Consider the following 22,668-nt stretch of genomic DNA (forward strand, 5'->3'; position numbering starts at 1 on the left):
AAGCATGTATTTTGGGTAAGATCTAAGTTATCATTTGACCTGGGTGTGTGGCTGATCCTCTAGGATTGAGGGAACCTTTTCTTTGATATGACGAAGTAAGATTGTCAGAATTTATCATCATATATTTGATGTGTGTCTGGATGGAGGCCTGAGGCCAGGCACTTTAAGGGAACTGCGTTGTTTGGACGTCTGAGTACCCAGGGAGGTGATACAGAGGCTGTTTTGGGCTGGCTTGGTAAATCTAAATATTGAAATATCCACCAGCCTTTGGGGTTTGTCTGCCCTGTTCTGTTTGCAGTTCACCCTGATTGAGTGACCTCAGCTGGCTCCCACGGGCAGCCTTGTTACATCCTGAGTTGGAGGGAACTCGGGGAGAGCCTCTGAGACACTGAGTGCAGGGTCAAGGCCTGCTGGGCCCCACATCCCAGGGAAGGGGGTCAGAGGTCTACGTTTGGATGCTTGCCCTAAGGCCCCAGAAGGGGAAACGGAGACTAGACTGTAGCCAGACCCTGCTAGTTTGGAAGTGGTGGGACGTCTGTGAGTGACTCCACTTGTAGGAGCCTAGTGCCTGTACAGAGGGCACTGGGCCAAGTGCCAACACAAGGGACATCCCCACCCTCTGCCGCAGACACTTGGCCCTGGCCAGCCTCTGCTCTGCCCTGTGCATGGAGCCGCCTGGGCAATCAGAAACATGCCCTGACTCCTTAGGCAGCACCAGTGCCTGGGCACAGCGCCCCACACCCCCGCCTGCCCCATTGCACAGTGCCCCAGACCCCCACACCCCCGCCTGCCCCTGGGCACAGCGCCCCACACGCCCGCCTGCCCCATTGCACAGCGCCCCACACGCCCGCCTGCCCCATTGCACAGCGCCCCACACGCCCGCGTGCCCCATAGCACAGCGCCCCATGCCCCCGCGTGCCCCATAGCACAGCGCCCCACGCCCCCGCCTGCCCCATAGCACAGCGCCCCACACCCCCACACCCCCGCCTGCCCTATTGCACAGCGCCCCACGCCCCCGCCTGCCCTATTGCACAGCGCCCCACGCCCCCGCCTGCCCCATAGCACAGCGCCCCACACCCCCGCCTGCCCCATTGCACAGCGCCCCACACCCCCGCCTGCCCTATTGCACAGCGCCCCACGCCCCCGCCTGCCCCATAGCACAGCGCCCCACACCCCCGCCTGCCCCATTGCACAGCGCCCCACACCCCCGCCTGCCCTGGGCACAGCGGCCCCAACACTGCACGTGCACCCGGCCGCCCCCCGCCCCGGGCCTCTGCACCGCCTGCCGGGAACCGCCAGCAGAGGGCGCACCGTAGGCATTAGTGCCAGAGAGGGTTGCCCGGTGGTTCTGTTGGCTGACTCCCTTGCCAGTCACGTTCCTAGCTGCCAGTGTGTGGTTTCCATTGGTCACGACCCCTATCAGTAAAAATTTGGGGGTGGATCTCTCCTTCCATTGGGCAGATGCTTGTTAAGTTCCACCTAGAGGGCGGGTGTCCATCTTCCATTGGTTGTCTTATGTGTCAGTCACTCCCAAATCCGAGCTCAGCCCTGCGTTTGGCCAGACCTGCTGGCAGTCACGTTACGAGAGGCGGGAATACGCTCTCAATTGGCCAAGCTTCCTGTCAGTCATCGCCGGGGGCGGGTCTCGGTCTCTTTGTCTCCTGTTGTTGGGCGGGCGGCTGCAGGTGGGTTGCCGCTGATTGGCGGAGGCCGGGTGCGGGGAGCGGCGCCGATTGGCGGGTGGCCGCCGCGCCGGAGCGGATTGGCCGAGGGCGGCGCGCGGGCGGGGCGGCGCGATGGCGGCGGCTGAGGGGACGGGCCGGGCGGCCGGGATGGCGGCGGCGGCCCCGGGCCCGGGGCGGCGGCGGGCGGCGGGGGCCGGGGCGGCGGCGGCGGCGCAGGAGCGGGGCCGCGGGGGGCTGTAGGCGGCGCCATGGAGCGGCCCGGGGGCGGCGGCGGCTCCGAGGGGGCCTGGGCCGCGCTGCTGGGCCGGCAGCAGCAGCAGCAGGTACCGGGGGCTGGGCCCGGCCGCTCCGGCCCCGGCCGGCTCCTCCCCGGCCCCAGGGCCCTCCCCGGCCGGGCTTCCGCCGGCTCCGCCCCGCCCCCCCCCCAGCCTGGTCTCCCTCACCGCCCCCCCGGGCCGCCCCCCCCCCCAGCCTGGTCTCCCTCAACCCCCCCCCCGGGCCGCCCCCCCCCAGCCTGGTCTCCCTCAAACCCCCCCCGGGCCGCCCCCCCCCCAGCCTGCTCTCCCTGAAACCCCCCCCGGGCCGCCCCCCCCCCAGCCTGGTCTCCCTCACCCCCCCGGGCCGCCCCCCCCAGCCTGCTCTCTCTCAAGCCCCCCCCCCCGGGCCGCCCCCCCCCCAGCCTGCTCTCTCTCAAGCCCCCCCCCCCGGGCCTCACCCCCCCCAGCCTGCTCTCTCTCAACCCCCCCCCGGCCACACCCCCCCCCGCCTCCTCTCCCTCAACCCCCCCCCCGGGCCTCACCCCCCCCAGCCTGGTCTCCCTCAACCCCCCCCCCGGGCCGCCCCCCCCCAGCCTGGTCTCCCTCACCCCCCCCCAGCCTGGTCTCCCTCACCCCCCCTGGGCCGACCCCCCCCCAGCCTGCTCTCTCTCAACCCCCCCGCGGGCCGACCCCACCCCCAGCCTGCTCTCTCTCAACCCCCCCCCCGGGCCGCCCCCCCCCCCCAGCCTGGTCTCTCTCAACCCCCCCCCCGGGCCGCCCCCCCCCCAGCCTGGTCTCTCTCAACCCCCCCCCGGGCCGCCCCCCCCCCAGCCTGGTCTCTCTCAACCCCCCCCCGGGCCGCCCCCCCCCCAGCCTGGTCTCTCTCAACCCCCCCCCGGGCCGCCCCCCCCCAGCCTGGTCCCTCTCAACCCCCCCCCGGGCCGCCCCCCCCCCAGCCTGGTCCCTCTCAACCCCCCCCCGGGCCGCCCCCCCCCAGCCTGGTCCCTCTCAACCCCCCCCCGGGCCGCCCCCCCCCCAGCCTGGTCCCTCTCAACCCCCCCCCGGGCCGCCCCCCCCCCAGCCTGGTCTCTCTCAACCCCCCCCCGGGCCGCCCCCCCCCCAGCCTGGTCTCTCTCAACCCCCCCCCCCGGGCCGCCCCCCCCCCAGCCTGGTCTCTCTCAACCCCCCCCCCGGGCCGCCCCCCCCCAGCCTGGTCTCCCTCACCCCCCCCGGGCCGCCCCCCCCCAGCCTGGTCTCCCTCACCCCCCCCGGGCCGCCCCCCCCAGCCTGCTCTCTCTCAAGCCCCCCCCCCCGGGCCGCCCCCCCCCCAGCCTGCTCTCTCTCAAGCCCCCCCCCCCGGGCCTCACCCCCCCCAGCCTGCTCTCTCTCAACCCCCCCCCGGCCACACACCCCCCCCGCCTCCTCTCCCTCAACCCCCCCCCGGGCCTCACCCCCCCCAGCCTGGTCTCCCTCAACCCCCCCCCGGGCCACCCCCCCCCAGCCTGGTCTCCCTCACCCCCCCCCAGCCTGGTCTCCCTCACCCCCCCTGGGCCGACCCCCCCCCAGCCTGCTCTCTCTCAACCCCCCCGCGGGCCGACCCCACCCCCAGCCTGGTCTCTCTCAACCCCCCCCCCGGGCCGCCCCCCCCCCAGCCTGGTCTCTCTCAACCCCCCCCCCGGGCCGCCCCCCCCCCAGCCTGGTCTCTCTCAACCCCCCCCCGGGCCGCCCCCCCCCCAGCCTGGTCCCTCTCAACCCCCCCCCGGGCCGCCCCCCCCCCAGCCTGGTCCCTCTCAACCCCCCCCCGGGCCGCCCCCCCCCCCAGCCTGGTCCCTCTCAACCCCCCCCCGGGCCGCCCCCCCCCCCCAGCCTGGTCTCTCTCAACCCCCCCCCCGGGGCGCCCCCCCCCCCAGCCTGGTCTCTCTCAACCCCCCCCCCCGGGCCGCCCCCCCCCCAGCCTGGTCTCTCTCAACCCCCCCCCCCCGGGCCGCCCCCCCCCCAGCCTGGTCTCTCTCAACCCCCCCCCGGGCCGCCCCCCCCCCAGCCTGGTCTCTCTCAACCCCCCCCCGGGCCGCCCCCCCCCCCCAGCCTGGTCTCTCTCAACCCCCCCCCGGGCCGCCCCCCCCCCAGCCTGCTCTCTCTCAAGCCCCCCCCCCGGGCCTCACCCCCCCCAGCCTGCTCTCTCCCTCACCCCCCCCCGGGCCTCACCCCCCCAGCCTGCTCTCCCTCACCCCCCCCCGGGCCGCCCCCCCCCCAGCCTGGTCTCCCTGAACCCCCCCCGGGCCGCCCCCCCCCAGCCTGGTCTCCCTGAACCCCCCCCGGGCCGCCCCCCCCCAGCCTGGTCTCCCTCACCCCCCCCGGGCCGACCCCCCCCCAGCCTGGTCTCTCTCAACCCCCCCGGGCTTCCCCCCCCCGGGCCGTCCCCCCCAGCCTGCTCTCCCTCACCCCCCCCGGGCCGTCCCCCCCAGCCTGCTCTCCCTCAACCCCTGGGCCGACCCCCCCCAGCCTGCTCTGCTCTTCGCTCCCCCCGGGCCTCTCTCCCCTCCCCTCAGCTTGATTCCCTCCCCCCAGCCTGATCTCCTTTCCGCCCCCGGCCTGACCCCCTCCCTGGCCTGATCTCTCCCCCCCATGACCCTCCCCCCTCCCACAGCCTGACCCCTACAGCCTGATCTCTCCTCCCCGCCCCCCAGCCTGATCTCCCCATGGGCTGATTCCCCCCCCCCCTGCTCTGGCCTGATCCTCCCCCCCCCAGCAGGGCTGGGGGCTCCCGTCCACACTATGCGCCTACATGGGGACCCCAGCGTGGCAGGGCCGTGTCTGGGTCTAGACGCGGCTGGGACATGAGCCGGGCCCGAGGCCAGGCTGACCCCGGTAGAGTGACGCTGCTGCTGGGGGCTGATGGCTTGTGTCCTGGCAAAGCCCCGGGGTAGCGCAGACCTGCCTTTGCCGTGCCCCTGATGGGATCTGGGGACCTGGTTACGCCGTGCCAGCACTTTGGCCAGTAGACGTTCCCTGGCCTCCGCGGTTTGCCCCCGTGCGGCTTTACCAGCAAACCTTTCCCAGTGTAGACTGGACCGGAGCGAAATCAAAACCAGTTGTTTTTACAGCAAACGAAGAGCATCTGTGTAGGGACTTGTACCTTTTTCAGGGAAATGCACTGGCTTCACTTAGGGTTTGAAACCAGCTTAGGGATCTGGGCTGCCTCCTACAGTGGTACTCTGGTGTCTGCTTAGGGTCAGTTGATTTCTGACTGACTTAAGCCAAACCACAATAAGCCTGATTTAAACCAGAATAGACCATTCATACAGGACTGTGCACTGGCTGGACGAAATCAGTTTAAAATCTCACCTTTAATCCAAATGGTGCAGCTCTCTCAGGAGACTGGGCCTGTATTGGTTTCACATCACACCTAAAATTAAACTTGAGCAGGTCTGTGTAGACAAGGTCTCAGAGGCTTTGAAAAGGCTCAGGACTGCTCCGGATGAGGAGGAGACTCCTTACAGGAAAGGGAGGGAGATAGCCATGACCCCAGCTTAAAGAACGGGACAGCCCGCTGGGGCACCCTTAAGGGATGTTGATGATGTGACCTGAAGAGAGGCTCGGTAGGGGACCTTGGAGAGCCAAGTGCAGGTGAAGAGAGGGGCCCCCTGGGGAGAGTGCCTGGCTCCAGACTTGTGTAGAGAGGAGGTGCTGCAATGGGTGGGATCCCCTTAACCAGATAGGGACACTTCACCCTCAGTGGCAGCTGGTGCTGTAGCAGGTTAGTGCTGACCTGCAGCCCTGGGGTGGTATGCTGGCTCCATAGAGGAATGTATGTGTTGGGGGTGAGGGACCAGCGGGGTCGGTTCACCTGCGTCAGCCTGACCCCTCTGTGTGCTTCGGGGGACTTGGCCTGGCCCCGCTCGTAGTTGCGTCAGAGGCTCCACCAGAGGCTCCGTGGACGCTCAGCCTGTGTCCTGGAGCGCTGCTGCGGGCATCATGCAGCTAGGAGACCTTCAGCCATTGCAGCTGAGCAGGGAGATCAGCAGGGTCTGTCTGAGCCTGCTGCTGAGCTGTGGCTCGTTCAGCTTGCTGCCAACCAACCTGCAACGTAGGTGGCTCCTGGGCTCCCCTGCAGATGTCCCGACAGGGCCTGGGCTCCTAATAGGGTGCCAGTACGGTGCCGTGGGAGGGCGACACACACTTTGGGGAGGGGACTGGTGGGGTGGTTGTGGAGTGTAATGCCAGGTCCTCTCCCGGCAGGCCCGGGAATACTGCCCAGGGGTGAAGAACCAGCCCTATGTGTGTGAGACTGGCCACTGCTGTGGAGAGACTGGATGCTGCACCTACTACTACGAGCTGTGGTGTGAGTGGGGAGGAGATGGCGCGGCACTAGGCTGCTGAAGGGTTGGGGCCAGCACCTGCCTCTGAGGGATCCTTATTTATAGAATCGGAGAAGCTCAGGGTTAGAAGGGACCTCAAGAGGTTCTAGTCCAACCCCCTGCTCAAAGCAGGACCGATCCCCAACTAAATCCTCCCAGATGGGAGTTATTCTCCGCCTCTTCTGGCAGAGAGCAGGGCTGGGGTGCTGGCTGTGGGGGGGAGCTCCCAGCTGCTCCAGCTCTGGCCTGGCCCAGCAGGGAGTGCTGTGGGGAGCAGGACCGGGGCACTGATTGGTGGGGAGCTCCTGGCTGCTCCTGGCCTGGCCCGGCCCAGCAAGGGGCGCTGTAGGGAGCAGAGCCGGGGTAGTGATTGGGGGGAGCTCCTGGCTGCTCCAGTCCCAGCCTCTCCCAGCAGGAGGTGCTGGGGGCTGCTGTGGACAGGAAGGTGGCTCCTGGAGGAGGGTTGTTCTCAAGAGTTCTCCTGTCTGTAGGGTTCTGGCTCCTTTGGACTATTCTCATCCTCTTCAGCTGCTGCTGCGCCTACCGGCACCGCCGGGCCAAACTGCGCCTGCAGCAGCAGCAGCGGCAGCGTGAGATCAACCTCATCGCCTACCACGGTGCCTGCAACTACCCCACCTCCATGATGGATCTCAGTGAGTGCCCACAGCCTCTGCTCTTCTCCCGCTGATCGCTGGGCTGGGGTGGGAGCTCAGCTCGGGCAGTCTGGCCCTGTGTGTGTGGCGCTGGCCATCCCCACCCAGGCAGGGCCATGCTTGCCCTGCTGGGGCTCTCAGATCCCTGAGCTGGAAAGCCAGTCTAGGTCCTACCCTGCTGTTGCTGGAAAGTAGTGCATGGGACCAGATCTTCCACTGGGGGCTATAGGAACTGGGGCGGGGAGCACCCTGGTCTGAGGCTGCTTCCTTACCAGCTCAGGTGTGAAATCTCTGGCGTGGTGCTGGACCCCAAGGGGCGGCCAGCCCAGGGAGCACAATGAGAGCAGTAGCTTGTGGGGTGAGGGTGGTGGGGAAGGGTGTGGCCTGGTGGGCACATGCAATGGGGGGGCAGTTTCTGTGGGGCAGGTTGTCTGGGGCAGAGGGGGCAATGCCAGGAGCACTCAACTGGGGGCTGACAGGAAGGGCAGCTCCAAGGCCTGGAGGTGAGCTGGGCTCACAGGGTGGGAAGCAGGCTGGGTTGCTGCGGGGAGGACCGTGGTTGTGGCTGGCCCCCTTTGGGTTCTCAGGTGACTCTCTCCCCTCCAGGGATGCTGGCTTCCTTTAAGCTGCCCGCCTACGAGGAGGTGGCTCACCGTCCCAGCACCCCTCCTCCCCCCTACAGCACCATCCTGGCCCAGCTGGGCGGGCCGCATAGCCGCCTGGGCTCCAGTCCCCTGACCCTGTCTCCCAGCTCGGAGAACTTCACCAGCTGCTCGTGCGAGTCGAGCTGCCTCACCTCGCCCAGCAGCACGTCACTGTCGGTGCAGATCACGGAGGAGACGGAGCGCAGCCAGGCCAGCACGCCCAGCGAGGAAGGCGGCAGCAGCAGCACGGGCACGGGCGCCAGCTGGGAGCTGCCCGAGGAGCCGGCCCCCTGCGAGGCCCCAACCAAGCAGACCCTCTTCTCCTCCAGCGTGGATTTCTTCGAGGCTGACTACCACCGCTGCTCAGACATCGAGGAGGAGGAGGAGGAGTGCGTGGGGGAGGAGGAGGGCGCGGCCCAGGGGGACAGCAGTGAGCACTTCCGGCACCGGCGCCTGACGGGCGATTCGGGTATTGAGGTGGGGCGCTGCCAGGAGGAGGAGGGCGGGGAGGACAGTGAGGAGGAGACGCACCTGCTCAGCAAGGTGGGGCCTGAGTCCCCCCAGCTCTCGGAGCGCAAGAGTCTCTGTGGGCTCCAAAGCGATGGGGGCAGTGAGGAGCCCGGCTCGCCTGCCCTGCCTGTCTGAGCCCTGAGCTGGGTGCTGACCCTGTGGCCAGGGCTGCCCCAGACAGCAGCTCCCCGCTTCCTGTCCTGTGACCCCAGCTCCCCTCCCCGTAACCTCCATGGTGCTGGAGCGGCCCTTCCCATCAGCCCCCACCTCTGTGCTCCTGGCCGAGGCGGCTGAGCTGCTGCTCTGGCCCCTGCCTGCTGGCTGTCTCTGTCCCATGCCCTTACCCTGTTTGGTGGGCTGCCTGGGCATCCTGCCCTCTGGTGTGGGGTGTGTAGACCTGCGTGAGGCTGAGAGGCTGTTCCTTGGGGCCCCTGGCTGCCTCATGCCAGGCAGCGAGGGTGGAGCTGGGGCCAGGGCAGCTGCCTCTGGGCCCTTCCCTCTCCTGAGCCATTGTGACGGGGAGTGTTGGGGCTCCATGCTCACCAGCACCCTGGGTGGGCTTCCCCTCCCTGGCAGGCAGCCCCTGGCTCTGCAGTGTGGGGTCCCCCACGCCCAGCTCTGCTTGGGCTGTGTGCTGGCTCTGGGACAATTGGCACCAGCACCATGTGGCTGACTGACCCCTCCCTGGGGTGTGGACTCTGTTGGCATGGAGCCCCTGGGGAGAGCGTATTCCCCCGAACTGACTCTCTGTAGACGATGTGCGTCCCTCACTCTGCGTGCTGCTGTCATTTGTTGGGTACCATGTGTAGCGCTGCCCTGCCAGGGCACATGCCCCTGGCCGGGTCCTTCCCCTCCCTGTAGAGTTCCCACGGGGACTGGATTTCTGTGGACTTGCACGAATCAGATTATTCCTGCCCAGCACCCCCTCCCCCTCCCCAAGTGCTGCTCTTGGGGAGCCTGGGGCAGCTAGCAGGCCTTCCCCAGGGCAACCTGGTGCTTGAGGGGTGGGGGCGGGCAACTGACTGGCCTGGGCTGGGGGCTGCCTGCCACACTCAGCTCTGCTCCCAGCCTGCGGGTCTGTGCTCGGGGGGAAAGTAGTTCTCATTATTAAAGAGATGTGGAATTACAGCCTGTGAGAGTCTGCCAGGGGGAGGGGGGAGAGGCAAACCCTCACCCTGCTGCTTGGGCTCTAAGCTGTGTGTGTGGGGGGGTGTCCTCTCTGCCTGGGGGAGTGGGGCCAGGGCAGCCAGGGGGAGGGAGTCCAGCTACCACTGTGAAAGGGCCATTGCAGGGCAGCCAGTGCTCCAGGGACAGCAGAGTCACTGCAGGGCTTGAAAACAAGGGGGTGCTTTCTTGTGGGGGGGAAGGGACACTGCTGCCTTAGCTTGGGCCTGATGCTGCTTGCGTGTGTGTGTGTGTGTGTGTCCCCCCCACGTGCACACACGTTGCGGTAGTGGTGACAGGCTGAGGAGGAACAACCCTCCGCTGGCTCCCTGCCTGGAGGAGCTGAGGGCAGGGCCAGGGATGCTGCAGCAGACAGGCCGAGTGCCTGGAGGGTCCCACCCCACCTGCCAGGCTAGGAGGACTGTTCAAAGGTACAGCCCCTGAGCCAAGGAGGGGAGCGCGGCAGGTGCTGCAGGGCTGTGGTACAGAACAGGCCCTGGGGCCCACGCTGGGGAGGGGAGTAGTGGTTTCTTCTGGCTGGAGGGCTCACAGCTATGGGAAGGAGGCTGCTGGATTTCCCCCCACAGGCCAGGCTGTCTGTCACCAGCGGTGGAGCAGCACCATGGGCCTTCAACATGCCCCCAGGATTTTGATGGGGGCTCCCTGCTGCACAAGAGAGACCCCCCTTCTGGGCCTCTGCTCCTTGCGACCTCCCGCCAACGTGGCTTGCCAGGCCCCAGTGTAGCCCTAGATGCAGGAACAGTGGCAGCCGTGCCCCTAAACGCGACAGGCCCCTTTCCCCCTTCTAGCCCCGCAAGCCGCCCTGTGTGACCTGCCCCGTCCCCCGAGTGCCCCATGGCTGGCTGTGTCCACCCCACCCCCAGCTGCTGATTCCCAAAGATGGCAGCAGCCAGAAGAGGGTAAAGCTACGCAGCTTTATTCTTTTTTAAAAAACAAAAAAAAAAGACCGCTCACCCCTCCAGCCAGGGGTGGGCAGGAAGGTGCAGAGACCCCTCACCCCTCCAGCCTTGAACATTCGTATTAAAACACCTGAGAAAGACTAGCAGGGGCAAAGGCCAGAGCAGCGTGTGGTAACCCAGTAATGCGGCAAACCCAGCGCCCCACTCACAGCCGGCAGCCCTGGGCACCCCCCGCCGCCGCATGCTAGGGCTCAGCCCAGAGGCGGCTGCCTTTGCCCTCCTGCTGGTAGCTGGGACCCCCGTCCCAGCCTGGCCCCTAATACTCCTCGGCCATCACGAGCACCACCAGGGCAGACCAGCCTGTGAAGGGGTAGCAGCCCTGGCCCTTGCCCGTGCTGTCGCTGTACTGCTCCCACAGGTAGCCGCTCTCCCGGTACTGGCGGTGCAGGTTGGCAATGAGGTTGGCGCGCAGCTCTTGGTAGAGTGCAGCTGCCTGCTGCTGGTAGGGCCCCTCCAGGCTGGCGTAATGGTGCAGCGCCCCCACGGCCAGGTAGTTCATGTTGATCCAGATGGGCCCCCTCCAGTAGGGGGGGTCGTGCTCCGTGTTGTGTTTCATGTAGAGGGGGCTGGTGCGGGCAAGCGAGCGGAGGCCGTAGGGGGTCCAGAGCTTCTGCTCGCTGCGCATGTCCCCCAGGATGCTGCCCAGGCGGGGCGAGTCGGGCCGCAGCAGCTGCAGCAGGAAGGGGAAGAGGCTGACGTAGCCCAGGGCCCCCACGAACTGCAACTGGGGGGGCTTGCGGACCACCCGCACCAGCCGTGGGGTCGGGACCTGGTGGCGGGGCTGCCCAGGCCCCAGCGCCACCTTCTCGCGCTCCAGCCCCACGGCCTGGCTGTGGTTGCCGTAGTCGGCGAACATGCCCAGCTGTGCGGCCCAGTGCTGCTGCTCCAGCAGGGCGTTGTCCCTCAGCACCTGCTCCATGCGCCGGTACTCGGCCGCCGGCTCGCCCAGCCGCTCGGCCACCTGGGCCATGACTCCCGAGGCCAGGGCCATCCAGCAGCGCAGGTCCAGGTGGCGCTCGGCCGGCGAGGGGTGCGAGGCCCGAGGGTAGTCGTCCAGCCCCGAGGTCAGCGTCTTGGGGTTGAGGAAGAGGTCGGTGTCCTGGTCCCGGCCCCGCCAGCGGAAGGTGTAGGGCAGCGGCCCTGCCTGCGTGGTGTTGTACCACTCGTACCACGTGTGCAGGCGGGGGAAGAGGCTCCGCAGGTAGGAGAGCTCGGCAGGGCCCTGGCCCGGCTCCCTCAGCAGCTGCTGCAGCGCCAGGAAGAGGGTGGGCGGGTTGGCGGCCTCGCTGTGCTGCAGGATGAACTCGGGGGGCACCTTGGCGCGCGCCTCGTCGTCCAGGATCTGCTCCCGCGGGATCCAGCCCTCCGCGTTCATCAGGTCCAGCCAGTGGGCGATGACCTCGCGGCTCAGGGCCGGGTCCCAGCGCGCCAGCAGCAGCTGGTGGAAGCCCTCGTCCCAGAGGAAGCCGCGGGGGAAGAAGGAGCGGGAGGGCACGGCGGTGAAGAGGGGGCCCTCGGGGTAGGGCAGCGGGTGCTGGCTGTGCGCGGACTGCACGACGGAGCTCCCGTGGAAGTAGCCCATCCCGCCCAGCATGTTGCTGAGGGCAGCCTGGGCAAAGCGCCGCTGCTGGGGCGGGAAGCCCTTGCGGGCCAGGGAGAAGGTCTCCTCGAAGCGCTGCTCGAAGGCGGCCACGTGCCCAGCCAGCTCCTGGCTCAGGGCCGCCCCCACCAGCGAGCCGGGGCGCTCGGCAAAGCTGCCGGACTCGAAGGTCACCTCCACGCGGCAGGGCAGCGTCAGCGTCACCTGGTGCAGCAGCAGGTGGCTGTGGGGAGCCTGCCCCGGCTCCCCTGGCAGCGCCCGGTCCGTGTCCACAGCGAAGTAGCGGCGCTTGGCCTCGCCGGGCGCCGCGTAAACAAAGCGGTTGCTCAGGCTGCTCTTCACCACGTCTGTCAGGCGGTGCAGCCCGGGGCTCCTGGCCTCCAGGTGGTTATAGCTGCAGGAGAGGATGGGTCAGGGCCAGGGCCAGGGGAAGCCAGGAACGCCCCCCCGTCGGAGCTGCTGCCCCGCTCCCCACAGTGCCCGCGCCTAGGAAAGCCTGGTCCCCAAGCAGCCCGGAGCTTCCCGCCCGGCTCTGAGCCCCCCCAAGATACCTGGCATATCTGAGGGCTTCCCCAGTCTCTGTGGTGGGCTTGTGGAAGGTGATGTTGAAACGGCCGAGTTCCTCGGACGTCCCGGTCACGGACACCAACCGCGTGTCCTCCACGTGCGGCTGCAGCGTCCCCTGCCCGTCTGTGGCCACGTAGAAGAGCAGGGAGAGGAGGGGGCTCTGCTCGCCCGCACTCTGCAAAGAGGGAGAGGGAGACGGACGCTGCGCATCGCTCAGCCCCTGCAGCCGCCAGGCCCCCCTACGCAGCCACAGGCAACCACGAGAAGCCACCCACAGTAGGAGCCCTCCACGCTCTCCGGGGACAGCGACCGGGCAGGAGAGGAACCGCCACAAAACACAAGGGGCCCGGTGCGCCAATCAATCGGGAAAACACGGGGCTGAAAGCAGGGAGTCCCCACGGCCCGGGCCAGGCACCGCTCCGCTGGACCAGGGAAGGGGCCAGCACGAAGCACCCCGGGGTCCGGACTCCCAGCTCTGGGCGGACACGTGGCCGGATGGTGACAGTGGAGACTCGGGGGGAGGGGGACGCCCAGGACTCCTGGGTTCCATTCCCAGCAGCTCCGTCACCGACTCGCTTGGGGACCCGGGCAAGGCTCTTCATTCCCGCGGCCCCACCTCCGGCCTGGCCGTGACCCGCCAACTCCAGTCCCCGCCGTGCTCCCCGCCCGGCCGCTTGACGAACTCGGTGCGCAGCGTGAGGCCCCGGTCGCGGATCTCCTGCGCCCCGAAGCGCAGCCCGTCGTGCAGCAGCCAGCCGTAGCCGGGCAGCCCGTCGCTCTGCTCGCACGTGTGGCGCAGCCGGGCCTCCGCCGCCTGCCGCAGCCACATGAGGCCTAGGGGAGAGAGGGGGAGGCTGAGACCGGGCGGGGGCCGCCGCGCCCCGCCCCGCGGGGAGCCCCGGCCCGGCCCCTACCTGCCACGGGCGGCCGCGGGCTGCGGGGCCGCATGCCGAAGTAGACGTGCGGGCGGTAGGAGCCCCAGAAGCGCTCGGGCGCGGCGCGGGGGCCGCTGCTGCCGGCGGGCAGGACGCGCGGCGCCGGGTGCGGGGTGACCACGCGGCGGCCCAGCCGCCAGCGCCCGTAGAGCCCGTAGGCCAGGCCGGCGGCGCCCAGCGCCAGCCCCAGCAGCGCCAGCAGCGCGCAGGCCCGGGCCGGCCCCGCCGGGGCCCCGCGCTCCCGCCGCGCCGCCTGCGGGCCCCGCCCGCCCTTCTCCGCCCCGCGCCCGGCCGCCGCGCCCCGCCGCCTGCGCTCCCGGGCCATGCCCCCGCCGCGCCGCGCCGCGCCAGCCACCGACCGAGCGGCGCCGACAAGCCCCGCCCCCTGGCCCCGCCCCGCCCCCGACAAGCCCCGCCCCGGCCGCCTGGCCCCGCCCCTCCCGCTCTCCTGGCCCCGCCCCCGGCCGCCACGCTGCTGGGCCCCGCCCCCAAGCCTGCCGAACCAGATTCCCCAGGCCCCGCCCCTGTCAGCTCCCGCCACGCCACCGAGCGACTCCGCCAGGCCGCCAAGCCCCGCCCCCGGCCCCGCCCCCGCTCGGCCCCGCCCACTGCCGCCACGCTGCCGGGCGCCGCCCCCAAGCGCGCCGAACCAGATTCCCCAGGCCCCGCCCCCGAGCCTGTCAGCTCCCGCCACGCCAGCCGCCGGGCCCCGCCCCCGCGATGACGCCCCCAGCGACGCTCGCTGATGGCACTCGCTCGCGCGGCACTTGAACGTCACCGTCCTCAGGGGCGCGCGGCTGGAAGGGCTGAAGGCCCCGTCACCGCATCTCCCGGCATGCCCCGCGCGGAGCCCGGAGAGACACGACAGCTCCCAGTGCGCAGCGGCCGCCGTAGTCCAAATAGCACGTGGCGGGGAGCCCTGCCGCGCTGCATGCCGGGGGCTGTAGTCCACGCTCGCTCCCCAGCGCAGAGGGCACAGCCAGGCCGCCCCCGGAGCGGGAGGGGGGCCGGGGCCGGGTGCAGCTCGGTGCCCCGCCGGGCCAGCGAGAGGCCGAGCGCTTCGCCCAGACCCAACCCGCGCTCAGGCGGGGGGGGCGGCCAATGGGGCTCTCGGGGGCTCGGGCCGGGGGTGGGAGGGGGGCTGGCCCGGGGGGGGGGTTCAGGCCGGGGGTGGGAGGGGGGCTGGCCCGGGGGCGGCCAATGGGGCTCTCGGGGGCTCGGGCTGGCCCAGGGGGGGCTCAGGCTGGGGGCGGGCGGCCAATGGGGCTCTTGGGGGCAGGGGGGGGCCGGCCCAGGGGGGCTCAGGCTGGGGGCGGCCAATGGGGCTCTCGGGGGATCGGGCTGGCCCAGGGGGGGCTCAGGCTGGGGGCGGGCGGCCAATGGGGCTCTTGGGGGCAGGGGGGGGCCGGCCCAGGGGGGCTCAGGCTGGGGGCGGCCAATGGGGCTCTCGGGGGATCGGGCTGCACTGGCCCAGGAGGGGCTCAGGCCGGGGGTGGGAGGGGGGCTGGCCCGGGGGCTTGGGCTGGGGGTGAGAGGGGGGCTGGCCCGGGGGGCTCAGCCAATGGGGCTCTCGGGGGCTCGGGCTGGGGGTGAGAGGGGGGCTGGACTGGGGGGGGGCGGCCAATGGGGCTCTTGGGGGCAGGGGGGGGCCAGCCCAGGGGGGGGCTCAGGCTGGGGGCAGGTGGCCAATGGGGCTCTCGGGGGCTCGGGCTGGCCCAGGGGGGCTCAGGCTGGGGGCGGCCAATGGGGCTCTCGGGGGCTCGGGCTGGCCCAGGGGGGGCTCAGGCTGGGGGTGGGAGGGGGGCTGGCCCGGGGGCTTGGGCTGGGGGTGAGAGGGGGGCTGGCCCGGGGGGCTCAGCCAATGGGGCTCTCGGGGGCTCGGGCTGGGGGTGAGAGGGGGGCTGGCCCGGGGGCTTGGACTGGGGGGGGGGGCGGCCAATGGGGCTCTTGGGGGCAGGGGGGGGTGGCCCAGGGGGGGGCTCAGGCTGGGGGCAGGTGGCCAATGGGGCTCTCGGGGGCTCGGGCTGGCCCAGGGGGGCTCAGGCTGGGGGCGGCCAATGGGGCTCTCGGGGGCTCGGGCTGGGCCGGCCCAGGGGGGGCTCAGGCTGGGGGTGGGAGCGGCCAATGGGGCTCTCGGGGGCTCGGGCCCGGGTTGTGAGTGGGGGCCGGCCCGGGGGGCTCAGGCCCAGGGAGCACCAGGGTCCCTTTCAGACCCTGCTGGAACACAGGGTGCCCTGGGCCTTGACTCAGGCCCTGTTGCCTGCAGCTCTCAGGTGTCAAACCTCATGCCCAGAGCCTCTGCAAAAGCTGGGACACGCTAGCTGAGCCCCGGCCTTGGGGCTGCCCCACTAGCCGCGGGCCGTCAAGCTCCCCCCTACCTACATTAGGATCAAGCTTCCCCCCCCCATAGCACCCAGAGTGGAGGACAAACCCAGTCCGGGCCAGCAGTTCCTCTGGACACATCTTTATTCTGTTTATGCCTCAGCGCTGCCCCTTTCCCCTGCTCAAGCCAGGGAGGGCCATCCACTGCTGGGGCACCTCAGCACCCAGCTGCTGCCTCCCTGCTGCTCCCCAGCCCAACAGTGGGGCCTACCAGGGGACAACAGCCTCCTCAGGGTGCTGGAAGGCACAGCTGGAGTGGCCCCACAGGTCCCACCTTGCTCAAGCGCTGGGGTTTAAGGCCCCTGCCCTGGGAGATGAGGCCAAGCCCATCACCTCCCTGAGATACCCCCAGCCACCCTAGTCCTACAGGCTCCCCAGCTCCACACCGTTCAAATACCTGCCCTTCGTCAACTGGGCTCCCTTAGGCCAGGCAGAACCCCTCACTCCAGCTCTCACGCCCGGTGCTTCTGCATGCAGCCCCTACCGGTGGTTGGTGCACTGTGATGAGTCACTGTAGGGTAGTAAAGTAAGTACAGGGCAGTGGATTGTGGGTAATGCCCAGCTGATTACCTTAGGGGCAGAGCTGAGTCTGGCCTCTGGGGCAGTCCTTATGTGGGTCCCCGGGTGGATCTCTGCTTAGAAGAGGAGCAGAGCTGAGATGTGGGGAGGAGGGTGTGGCCCCCTTACCTGTGTCACTGCCCATGAGGCAAGCTGATTGGTGTGACCCAGAATCCTTTGCTCTGAAGATTGTTCCTGGCCCTTGGCATAAGATGCAAGGAAGCAGCTTGTCCTGTGTGGCTGGGTGCCCAGCACAAGGCAGAGGCCTGGGCATGTCTCTGGCAAGCCCCCAACTCCGTCCCCCGGGGCAGAGTAAGGACACGCTGCTTTCCCCTAAGACAGGCTGGTCTTACCCAGCCCATTCTGCAGGCCAAGCCCTGGGCTCCCTGCCATGCCCTGATGTGGAAAGGGGGGGCGCCAGGGAGCACGCTGCAGCTGGCATTACAGTCAGACCTGTGCCACCAGGGCCCCCCAGCTGGACTGACACACTAGATGACCTCAGTGACTCCATTGTGGGGAAGGAAGGAATCCCAAAGCCCCCAGGGTAGAGTAAGCACCAGGCCCTTTCCTGAACTAGCCAGCATAGGAGGCTGGTGAGGGGGGTGCCCACTGTTAACCCCACTGCATGGAGCCAAGGGGAGCCAAGCTTGGGTGGGACACAGACACAGGATGGTTGTTAAGACACGCAGCCCCACTAGGCTAGGGAGGGGCATCTCCCAGCTGGGGCTGCAGGGAAGTGGAGGGGGCGAGAGTCCTGCAGCTGTGCCTAGCCCCGCATTCCACCTCCAGCATAGTCCCAGCTGGGAGATCAGCCCACCAGACCCTCCCTGCTCCTTGACCCCACCTTACTTCCCTTCCCTCCCCCCCCCCCCCCCCCAAGATCCATCACAGCCTCTGCACTGCCCCCTCTGGGAGCTGGCACGGGGTGGTTCCCTGGTGCCGTTCCCAGCTGGAGACAGACAAGGACGAGCTCCAGGGCTGGGGGATATCAATCACCTCCAGGGGACTGTTGGGCTGGGGGGGACGAGACGGTCCGTTACTGCTTGATCTGCCCCCCGTCACCCTCGCTCACAAATCGCTTCCGGCCCCTTGGAGAGAGGAAAGACATGAACATCAGTGAGCCAGGCCCCATACAGCCCAGCCCAGCCCAGCCCTGGGCTTTCCACACACACAGCTGTGCCAGTACCCCTCAATCCCAACCTGCAGCCCCTGCTACCCCAGCCCTGGGCTCTTCACCCCCCACCCCCCCTCCAACAGCTCTGTTAGCGCCCCTCATTCCTGATCCGCAGCTATCCCAGCACCGGGCTTCCCCCCACCTCCAACCCACAGGTTCCTTCTATCCCAGCCCTGGGCTCCCCTACAGTTCTACCAGCGCTCCTCAATCCTGACCCCCATGCTGCAGGTACCTAGCCGGGCAAGTGTCTCTCAGCTGCTTGGTGATGACTCCCTCCTCGAAGCAGAGATCCACCAGCCGCTCCAGGATACGGTGAGCGAGGGGCACATCCAGGCTGATGTCTCCGAGCTCGTCATAGACTCGCTGAAAGCCCTGGGGATCAGGCGAACTGGGATCAGAGCCAGAGATGCTGGGGCAGAGCAGGGCGGGGCCACGATGCCCCATGGAGACCTCGCTCCCTGGGCTAGGAGCGGCAGCCTGTGCTGCCGTCAATCCTAGAGGCTGAATGTGCCCCCACAAAGGTCCCCGGCCCAGGCCCTCCTCACCCTCTGCTGCAGCTGGCCAGTCTGCCCAGACTTCACGGCTGGCTCCCCTCCCTATGCATGGCACCAGCCCAGCTCCTTGCCCCGGCTCCTGTCCCAGCTCTGGCACTCACCCGGTTCATCTGGTCCAGGGTCACCAGGCCAGTCTCCCACAGCACCTTGAGCAGTTTTACCATCATAACGACGGGAGTCTCGCCTGTGGACTCCAGCACCATCACGACAGCCTGCGGGGGTGGGGGAGGGGGCGTCAGCACCAGGTACTGCCGGCATCAGGGACACCCGCCAGGATCCAGGTAGCGAACACAGCTCCCACGGCCAGGCCGCAGCAGCCACCACGGGTGCCACAGGGACTGCCCCCCCAGGCTGGCGATCACAGCACAGCCCCCAACAGACACCCCAGGGACAGGCCCCCCCAGGCCAAGCCTGCACCCTACCTCATAGACCAGCTCGTGATGGAAGTGAGGGACCTCCAGCTCCCGCAGGCAGTGCTCTGCCTCTGACACCTCCCCAGACAGCAGGTACTCGTGCAGCAGCAGGCTCATCTGCAGGGAGAGGCACCAAGGGCTCAGCACAGGGACGGGCAGGTGCCCGCCCAGGCCCCGTGCAGCCCTGGGGCCAAGCCAGCTCACCTCTCTGATGAGATGCTTCACAGGCCTCTGGCCGCCCCCCACTCCCCACACATTGTCCAATCGGTTCACGTCCCGCTTGATCCGGAGCAGAACTGCGGCACGGTCCAGGGCAGCCCTGCAAGGAGGAGACAGGTGAGGGGCAGGGGGCTCTCCCCAAAGATGATACCAGCTGCCGGCTGGAGGCAGAGCAGACCAGGCTGGTGCCAGGGCAGGGGCGCTCTGACCGAGGGTGGGTGGGGTGGGGGGGAAGGGGACTCTTACCGGGCATGCTCACAGTCCACACGCCCCTTGTAGCGGTCCAGGAAGTCCAGGGGCAGCGCATGGTCAGCCACGGCACGGGCAATGAACTGACCCAGCATCTGCAGAGAGGCGAGTGTGGGGTCAGGGGGCAGATGCCACCCAGGGACCTGACACAGCACCTTCTCCGCCTGGCAAGGCCAGGCCCTAGAGCCCCCACCCAACTCCAGCGCCCCCTCAGCTTGCTGGGGGTCAGTCCCTGCCAGCTCCTGACCACCATGGCATTCCCAGCCCCACCCGCAACCAGCTCCCACCCCTTCCCATGCTCCCCAGGGCATTCCCGGTCCTTTCCCCACCCTCCCAAGGGCATTCCCAGTCCTGCCCCCAACCAGCTCCCACCCCTTCCCATGCCCCCCCCAGGCATTCCCAGTCCCGCCCCCACCCTAGCCAGCTCCCACCCTAGGCATTCCCAACCCCCGCAGCCAGCTCCTGCCCCCCCCTGCCATTCCTGCCCCCCCAGGGCATTCCTGGCCCTGCCCCCCAGCCAACTCCCCCCGCCCATGTCTCCCCCGGGGCATTCCCTTCCCTGTCCCGCCCCCACCTGTGGAGCCTCAGGAGTGTCCAGGATGAGGTCAGGCAGGTCCTTGAGCATCTTGTCAAAGGCCCTGGCGATATCCTCCGAGGTCATGACCTTGCCCACGAGGTCAGAGAGCAGGCGGGAAGTCAGCTCCCGGTGGCTGGCCTTGCCCTCCAGCGCCAGTGCCACGGCCAGCGAGGGGACAGCGTGCTTCCTGGTGCCCAGGTTCAGCTCCTTCAGCAGTTCCTACACCCAGCACAGCGCGTCAGCCAGCCCCCCTCCAGCCTCCTTCCTCAGCCGCTTCCAGCGCCCTCCCCTGGCATTGCAGGGGCTCCCGGGCCTAGCCACATGGAGGTGGCCCCTGAAACCCTCCCAGCCCAAAAGCCTGCGGGGGAAGGGGGGGCAGAGGGACTCCCCAGACTCACCATCACCTCGAGGGTGTCCCCATGCTCAAAGTACTCCAGCACCATGGGATGCACGTTCTTCTCCAGCTCCCCCTCCTCCAGCTCCGGCCTCACCGTGGCATAGACCGTGTGGCCCTGCAAAGAGGGGCAGAGGGGCTCATGGCCGACGGCACCCACACTTGGACAGGCCCCACCCACACAAGCACCAGTCCATGAGGCATGGAGAGGGGGCAGAGAGAGTGGCTGGCATGGCTGAGTGGGGGCAGGTACACAGGCCAGGGGCAGGAGTGCCCGGGTGGATGGGTACTGGGGTTCTACTTTCTACACCCTGAGTTCTGTGACCCTGGGCTCCAGGCGGAGGGAGGAAGAGGCCCGGGACTCTGCCACACTGCCCTTAAGAACATACCTGAGATGACTCGTCGTAGTTGGGGTCCCGAGCGTCAGGCTCCTGGTACCCGTACACCAGGCCAGGTGCACCCCACACACCCTTGCCCCCAGCACCACCTGCAGGAGAAACACTGGGTCAGGCACCCCCCTGGGCCACAGCATCCCAGCCAGGCACCAGCTCAGCTCTGCCCACGAGAGAAAAGGGACCGGGGGGCTCTGGGCAAGGGTAGCACTGCTCAGCACCCCCCGCCCAGGGAAAAGCTCAGCATCAGAGCAGCAGTGGTTCACCACAGGCTCCCAGCCCGGGCATGACTGTGTCACAAGTGTAGTGAGTTCAGTGGGGCCCAGCAAACCCACAGCATGTGGCAGGAGTGGCTCCCACGCAGCAAAGGAAGAGCAGGGGCCTGCATGGGGATTGAGAGAGGTAAAGGGGAGGATCCCTGTGTCTTTGGGGCAGTGGGAGGCAGCAGGGGCTGCACTGCTGCGATGCCCTATGGCAGCAGCAGCAGGAGGAGCTGCAGAGTGTGTGCACTATGTGACAGCCAGGGGGGCCACAGGCTGCACCATGGGGCAGGCTTGTGCCCCAAGGCAGCAGGAGGGGCCAGGGGGATGCAGGGCGGGGCAGCAGGGGGGATCAGGGAGCCTGCACTGTGAGGCAGCGGTGTGCCCCATGGCAGCAGTAGGAGCCGGGGGCGCTGTACCGGGCAGCTGTATCTCACCTTTCTTGGGGAGCCCACGGCCCTTGCCCATGCGTGACTTCCTGTCGTTGGTCTTGCCCTTGGGGCTGCTGGGGTCAGGGCTGGGCTCCCCCCCCTCGGGGGCCGGCTCCCGGGTGGAGTCCCGGGATGAGGTGCGCCGCAGGCGTCGCTTGGCCTTGGCCTTGAGCCGAGCTTCGTGCAGGGCCTTCTCCTGCGGGGTCCAGGGGCGGGACCCGTTGCCATCCATCAGCTCCTCCTCCAGAGCCTCGTCCTCTGAGCCTGCCTGGCACGGGGCCTGCAAGGGCATGGAGGGCTCAGAGACGCCCCATGGACTCCTGCTGCACCCGAGCAGCCCCACACAGCCCCGGTGGGAGAGGCGGAGGAGCCAGGAGCTGCCCCACAGATCGCTTCCTTTCCGTTCATATTCACCCCCCCCACTCCAGCCCCGGCCTACCCAGCCGGGGGCGCACCAGCGAGCCGCTGGCTGGGGGCGGGGTGGCTGTGCATTCACACAGCTCCAGGGGCAGTGGAAGAGCCACGGCCCAAGCCCCAAACGCCATCCCACGCCGGGGGCAGCCTGGCGTCCTGGCCTGCAGGCTGGAGGGTACTTGAGGGGCTGCCCTATTGCCCCTTCCCCCAGCAGCGTCCAGACAGCTCCGGGACAAGTCTCCCCCCCAAGCTCACTCTGGGGCGTAGCACCCGCCTGCAGCACCCCAGGCAGGGGGCAGAGTCCCTCGGACAGGCCACGCTCCTGGCCCCCGGGCCCGCGGACCCCAGAGCTTGGGGGCCTGTGAACGGCTGAGCTCGCCGCTGGGAGAGAAAAGGGAGAATGGGGCCGGGGCCGGACAGGACTGGGCAACCCCGACCCCAACAATGCCCCTGGCCCCCGCCCCGCAGCCCCCGGGCGCCCCGCAACCCCCCCGCCCCGCCCCGCAACCCCCCGCCGCCCCCGGGCGCCCCGCAACCCCCCCGCCCCGCGGCGCCCCGCAACCCCCCGCCGCCCCCGGGCGCCCCGCAACCCCCCGCCCCGCGGCGCCCCCCGCCCGCAGCCCCCGGGCGCCCCGCAACGCCCCGCCTCCGGCCCCCGGGCGCCCCGCAACCCCCCCGCCCCGCGGCGCCCCCCGCCCGCAGCCCCCGGGCGCCCCGCAACGCCCCGCCTCCGGCCCCCCGCCGCCCCCGGGCGCCCCGCAACCCCCCGCCCCGCGGCGCCCCCCGCCCGCAGCCCCCGGGCGCCCCGCAACCCCCCCGCCCCGCGGCGCCCCGCCGCCCCCGGGCGCCCCGCAACCCCCCCGCCCCGCGGCGCCCCCCGCCCGCAGCCCCCGGGCGCCCCGCAACGCCCCGCCTCCGGCCCCCGCCCCGCAACCCCCCGCCGCCCCCGGGCGCCCCGCAACGCCCCGCCCCGCGGCGCATGGGGACGGGGCAGGAGAGGCCCGGGAGGCGGTGGGGGCGGGGAACGGAGCCGCAGGGGACTCGCGCGGGGCGGGGCCGGGGGGGGCTCGCGCGGCGGGGGGAGGGGCGGGGCCGGGGGGGACCGGGGCGGCGGGGGGAGGGGCGGGGCCCGGTACTTGCCAGGGCGGGGCTGCCCGAGCCGCGGGCGGGGCTGACCGAGCCCGACATGGCCGCAGGCGGCAGCTGCGAGCCGGGCGCGCTCCCGACCCGGACCCCCGACGCTGCGCTGGGCCCCGCTGCTGCGCGCGCGCGCGCCCGCCCCTTGCGGAAGTGACGCA

The 22,668-nt window shown here is 69.7% G+C and overlaps 3 protein-coding genes across 3 annotated transcripts; 1 reads left to right on the forward strand and 2 right to left on the reverse strand.

The window, feature by feature from the left end:
* The first annotated feature begins 1,882 nt into the window (after positions 1-1,882).
* Positions 1,883-9,235, forward strand: WBP1 (WW domain binding protein 1). Its single transcript, XM_084626593.1, has 4 exons — positions 1,883-2,008; positions 6,182-6,284; positions 6,792-6,953; positions 7,560-9,235. Exons 1-4 carry the CDS (start codon positions 1,934-1,936, stop codon positions 8,240-8,242), a joined length of 1,023 nt encoding a protein of 340 aa, XP_084482719.1. The 5' UTR covers positions 1,883-1,933; the 3' UTR covers positions 8,243-9,235.
* A 957-nt stretch (positions 9,236-10,192) lies between these two features.
* MOGS (mannosyl-oligosaccharide glucosidase) lies at positions 10,193-13,557 on the reverse strand. The gene is made up of 4 exons (XM_084626592.1): positions 13,333-13,557; positions 13,035-13,252; positions 12,403-12,593; positions 10,193-12,245 (listed from the first exon to the last, which is right to left on the reverse strand). The coding sequence occupies exons 1-4, from the start codon at positions 13,364-13,366 to the stop codon at positions 10,508-10,510; spliced, it is 2,181 nt and encodes a 726-aa protein (XP_084482718.1). The 5' UTR covers positions 13,367-13,557; the 3' UTR covers positions 10,193-10,507.
* Positions 13,558-17,159: 3,602 nt separating this feature from the next.
* Positions 17,160-22,668, reverse strand: LOC311520181 (programmed cell death protein 4-like). The gene is made up of 11 exons (XM_084627482.1): positions 22,511-22,668; positions 20,963-21,236; positions 20,263-20,360; positions 19,878-19,991; positions 19,477-19,698; positions 18,900-18,997; positions 18,639-18,753; positions 18,444-18,551; positions 18,123-18,233; positions 17,700-17,839; positions 17,160-17,381 (listed from the first exon to the last, which is right to left on the reverse strand). The coding sequence occupies exons 1-11, from the start codon at positions 22,556-22,558 to the stop codon at positions 17,330-17,332; spliced, it is 1,380 nt and encodes a 459-aa protein (XP_084483608.1). The 5' UTR covers positions 22,559-22,668; the 3' UTR covers positions 17,160-17,329.

This window comes from Lepidochelys olivacea, assembly GCF_965140295.1.
Source record: "Lepidochelys olivacea isolate rLepOli2 genome assembly, chromosome: 4".
NCBI classification, from domain to species: domain Eukaryota; kingdom Metazoa; phylum Chordata; order Testudines; family Cheloniidae; genus Lepidochelys; species Lepidochelys olivacea.

Coding starts and splice junctions, on each gene's coding strand:
- LOC311520181 (XM_084627482.1), bottom strand. CDS start 22,558: ATGTCGGGCTCGGTCAGCCCCGCCCGCGGCTCGGGCAGCCCCGCCCTG. Junction 21,237..22,510: donor GCTCGGGCAGCCCCGCCCTG/GCAAGTACCGGG, acceptor ATGCCCTTGCAG/GCCCCGTGCCAGGCAGGCTC. Junction 18,998..19,476: donor ACACTCCTGAGGCTCCACAG/GTGGGGGCGGGA, acceptor GCCTCTCTGCAG/ATGCTGGGTCAGTTCATTGC.
- WBP1 (XM_084626593.1), top strand. CDS start 1,934: ATGGAGCGGCCCGGGGGCGGCGGCGGCTCCGAGGGGGCCTGGGCCGCG. Junction 6,285..6,791: donor CTACTACTACGAGCTGTGGT/GTGAGTGGGGAG, acceptor TCCTGTCTGTAG/GGTTCTGGCTCCTTTGGACT. Junction 6,954..7,559: donor CACCTCCATGATGGATCTCA/GTGAGTGCCCAC, acceptor TCTCCCCTCCAG/GGATGCTGGCTTCCTTTAAG.
- MOGS (XM_084626592.1), bottom strand. CDS start 13,366: ATGCGGCCCCGCAGCCCGCGGCCGCCCGTGGCAG. Junction 12,594..13,034: donor GGGTCACGGCCAGGCCGGAG/GTGGGGCCGCGG, acceptor CCCTCTTTGCAG/AGTGCGGGCGAGCAGAGCCC. Junction 12,246..12,402: donor GAAGCCCTCAGATATGCCAG/GTATCTTGGGGG, acceptor CCTCTCCTGCAG/CTATAACCACCTGGAGGCCA.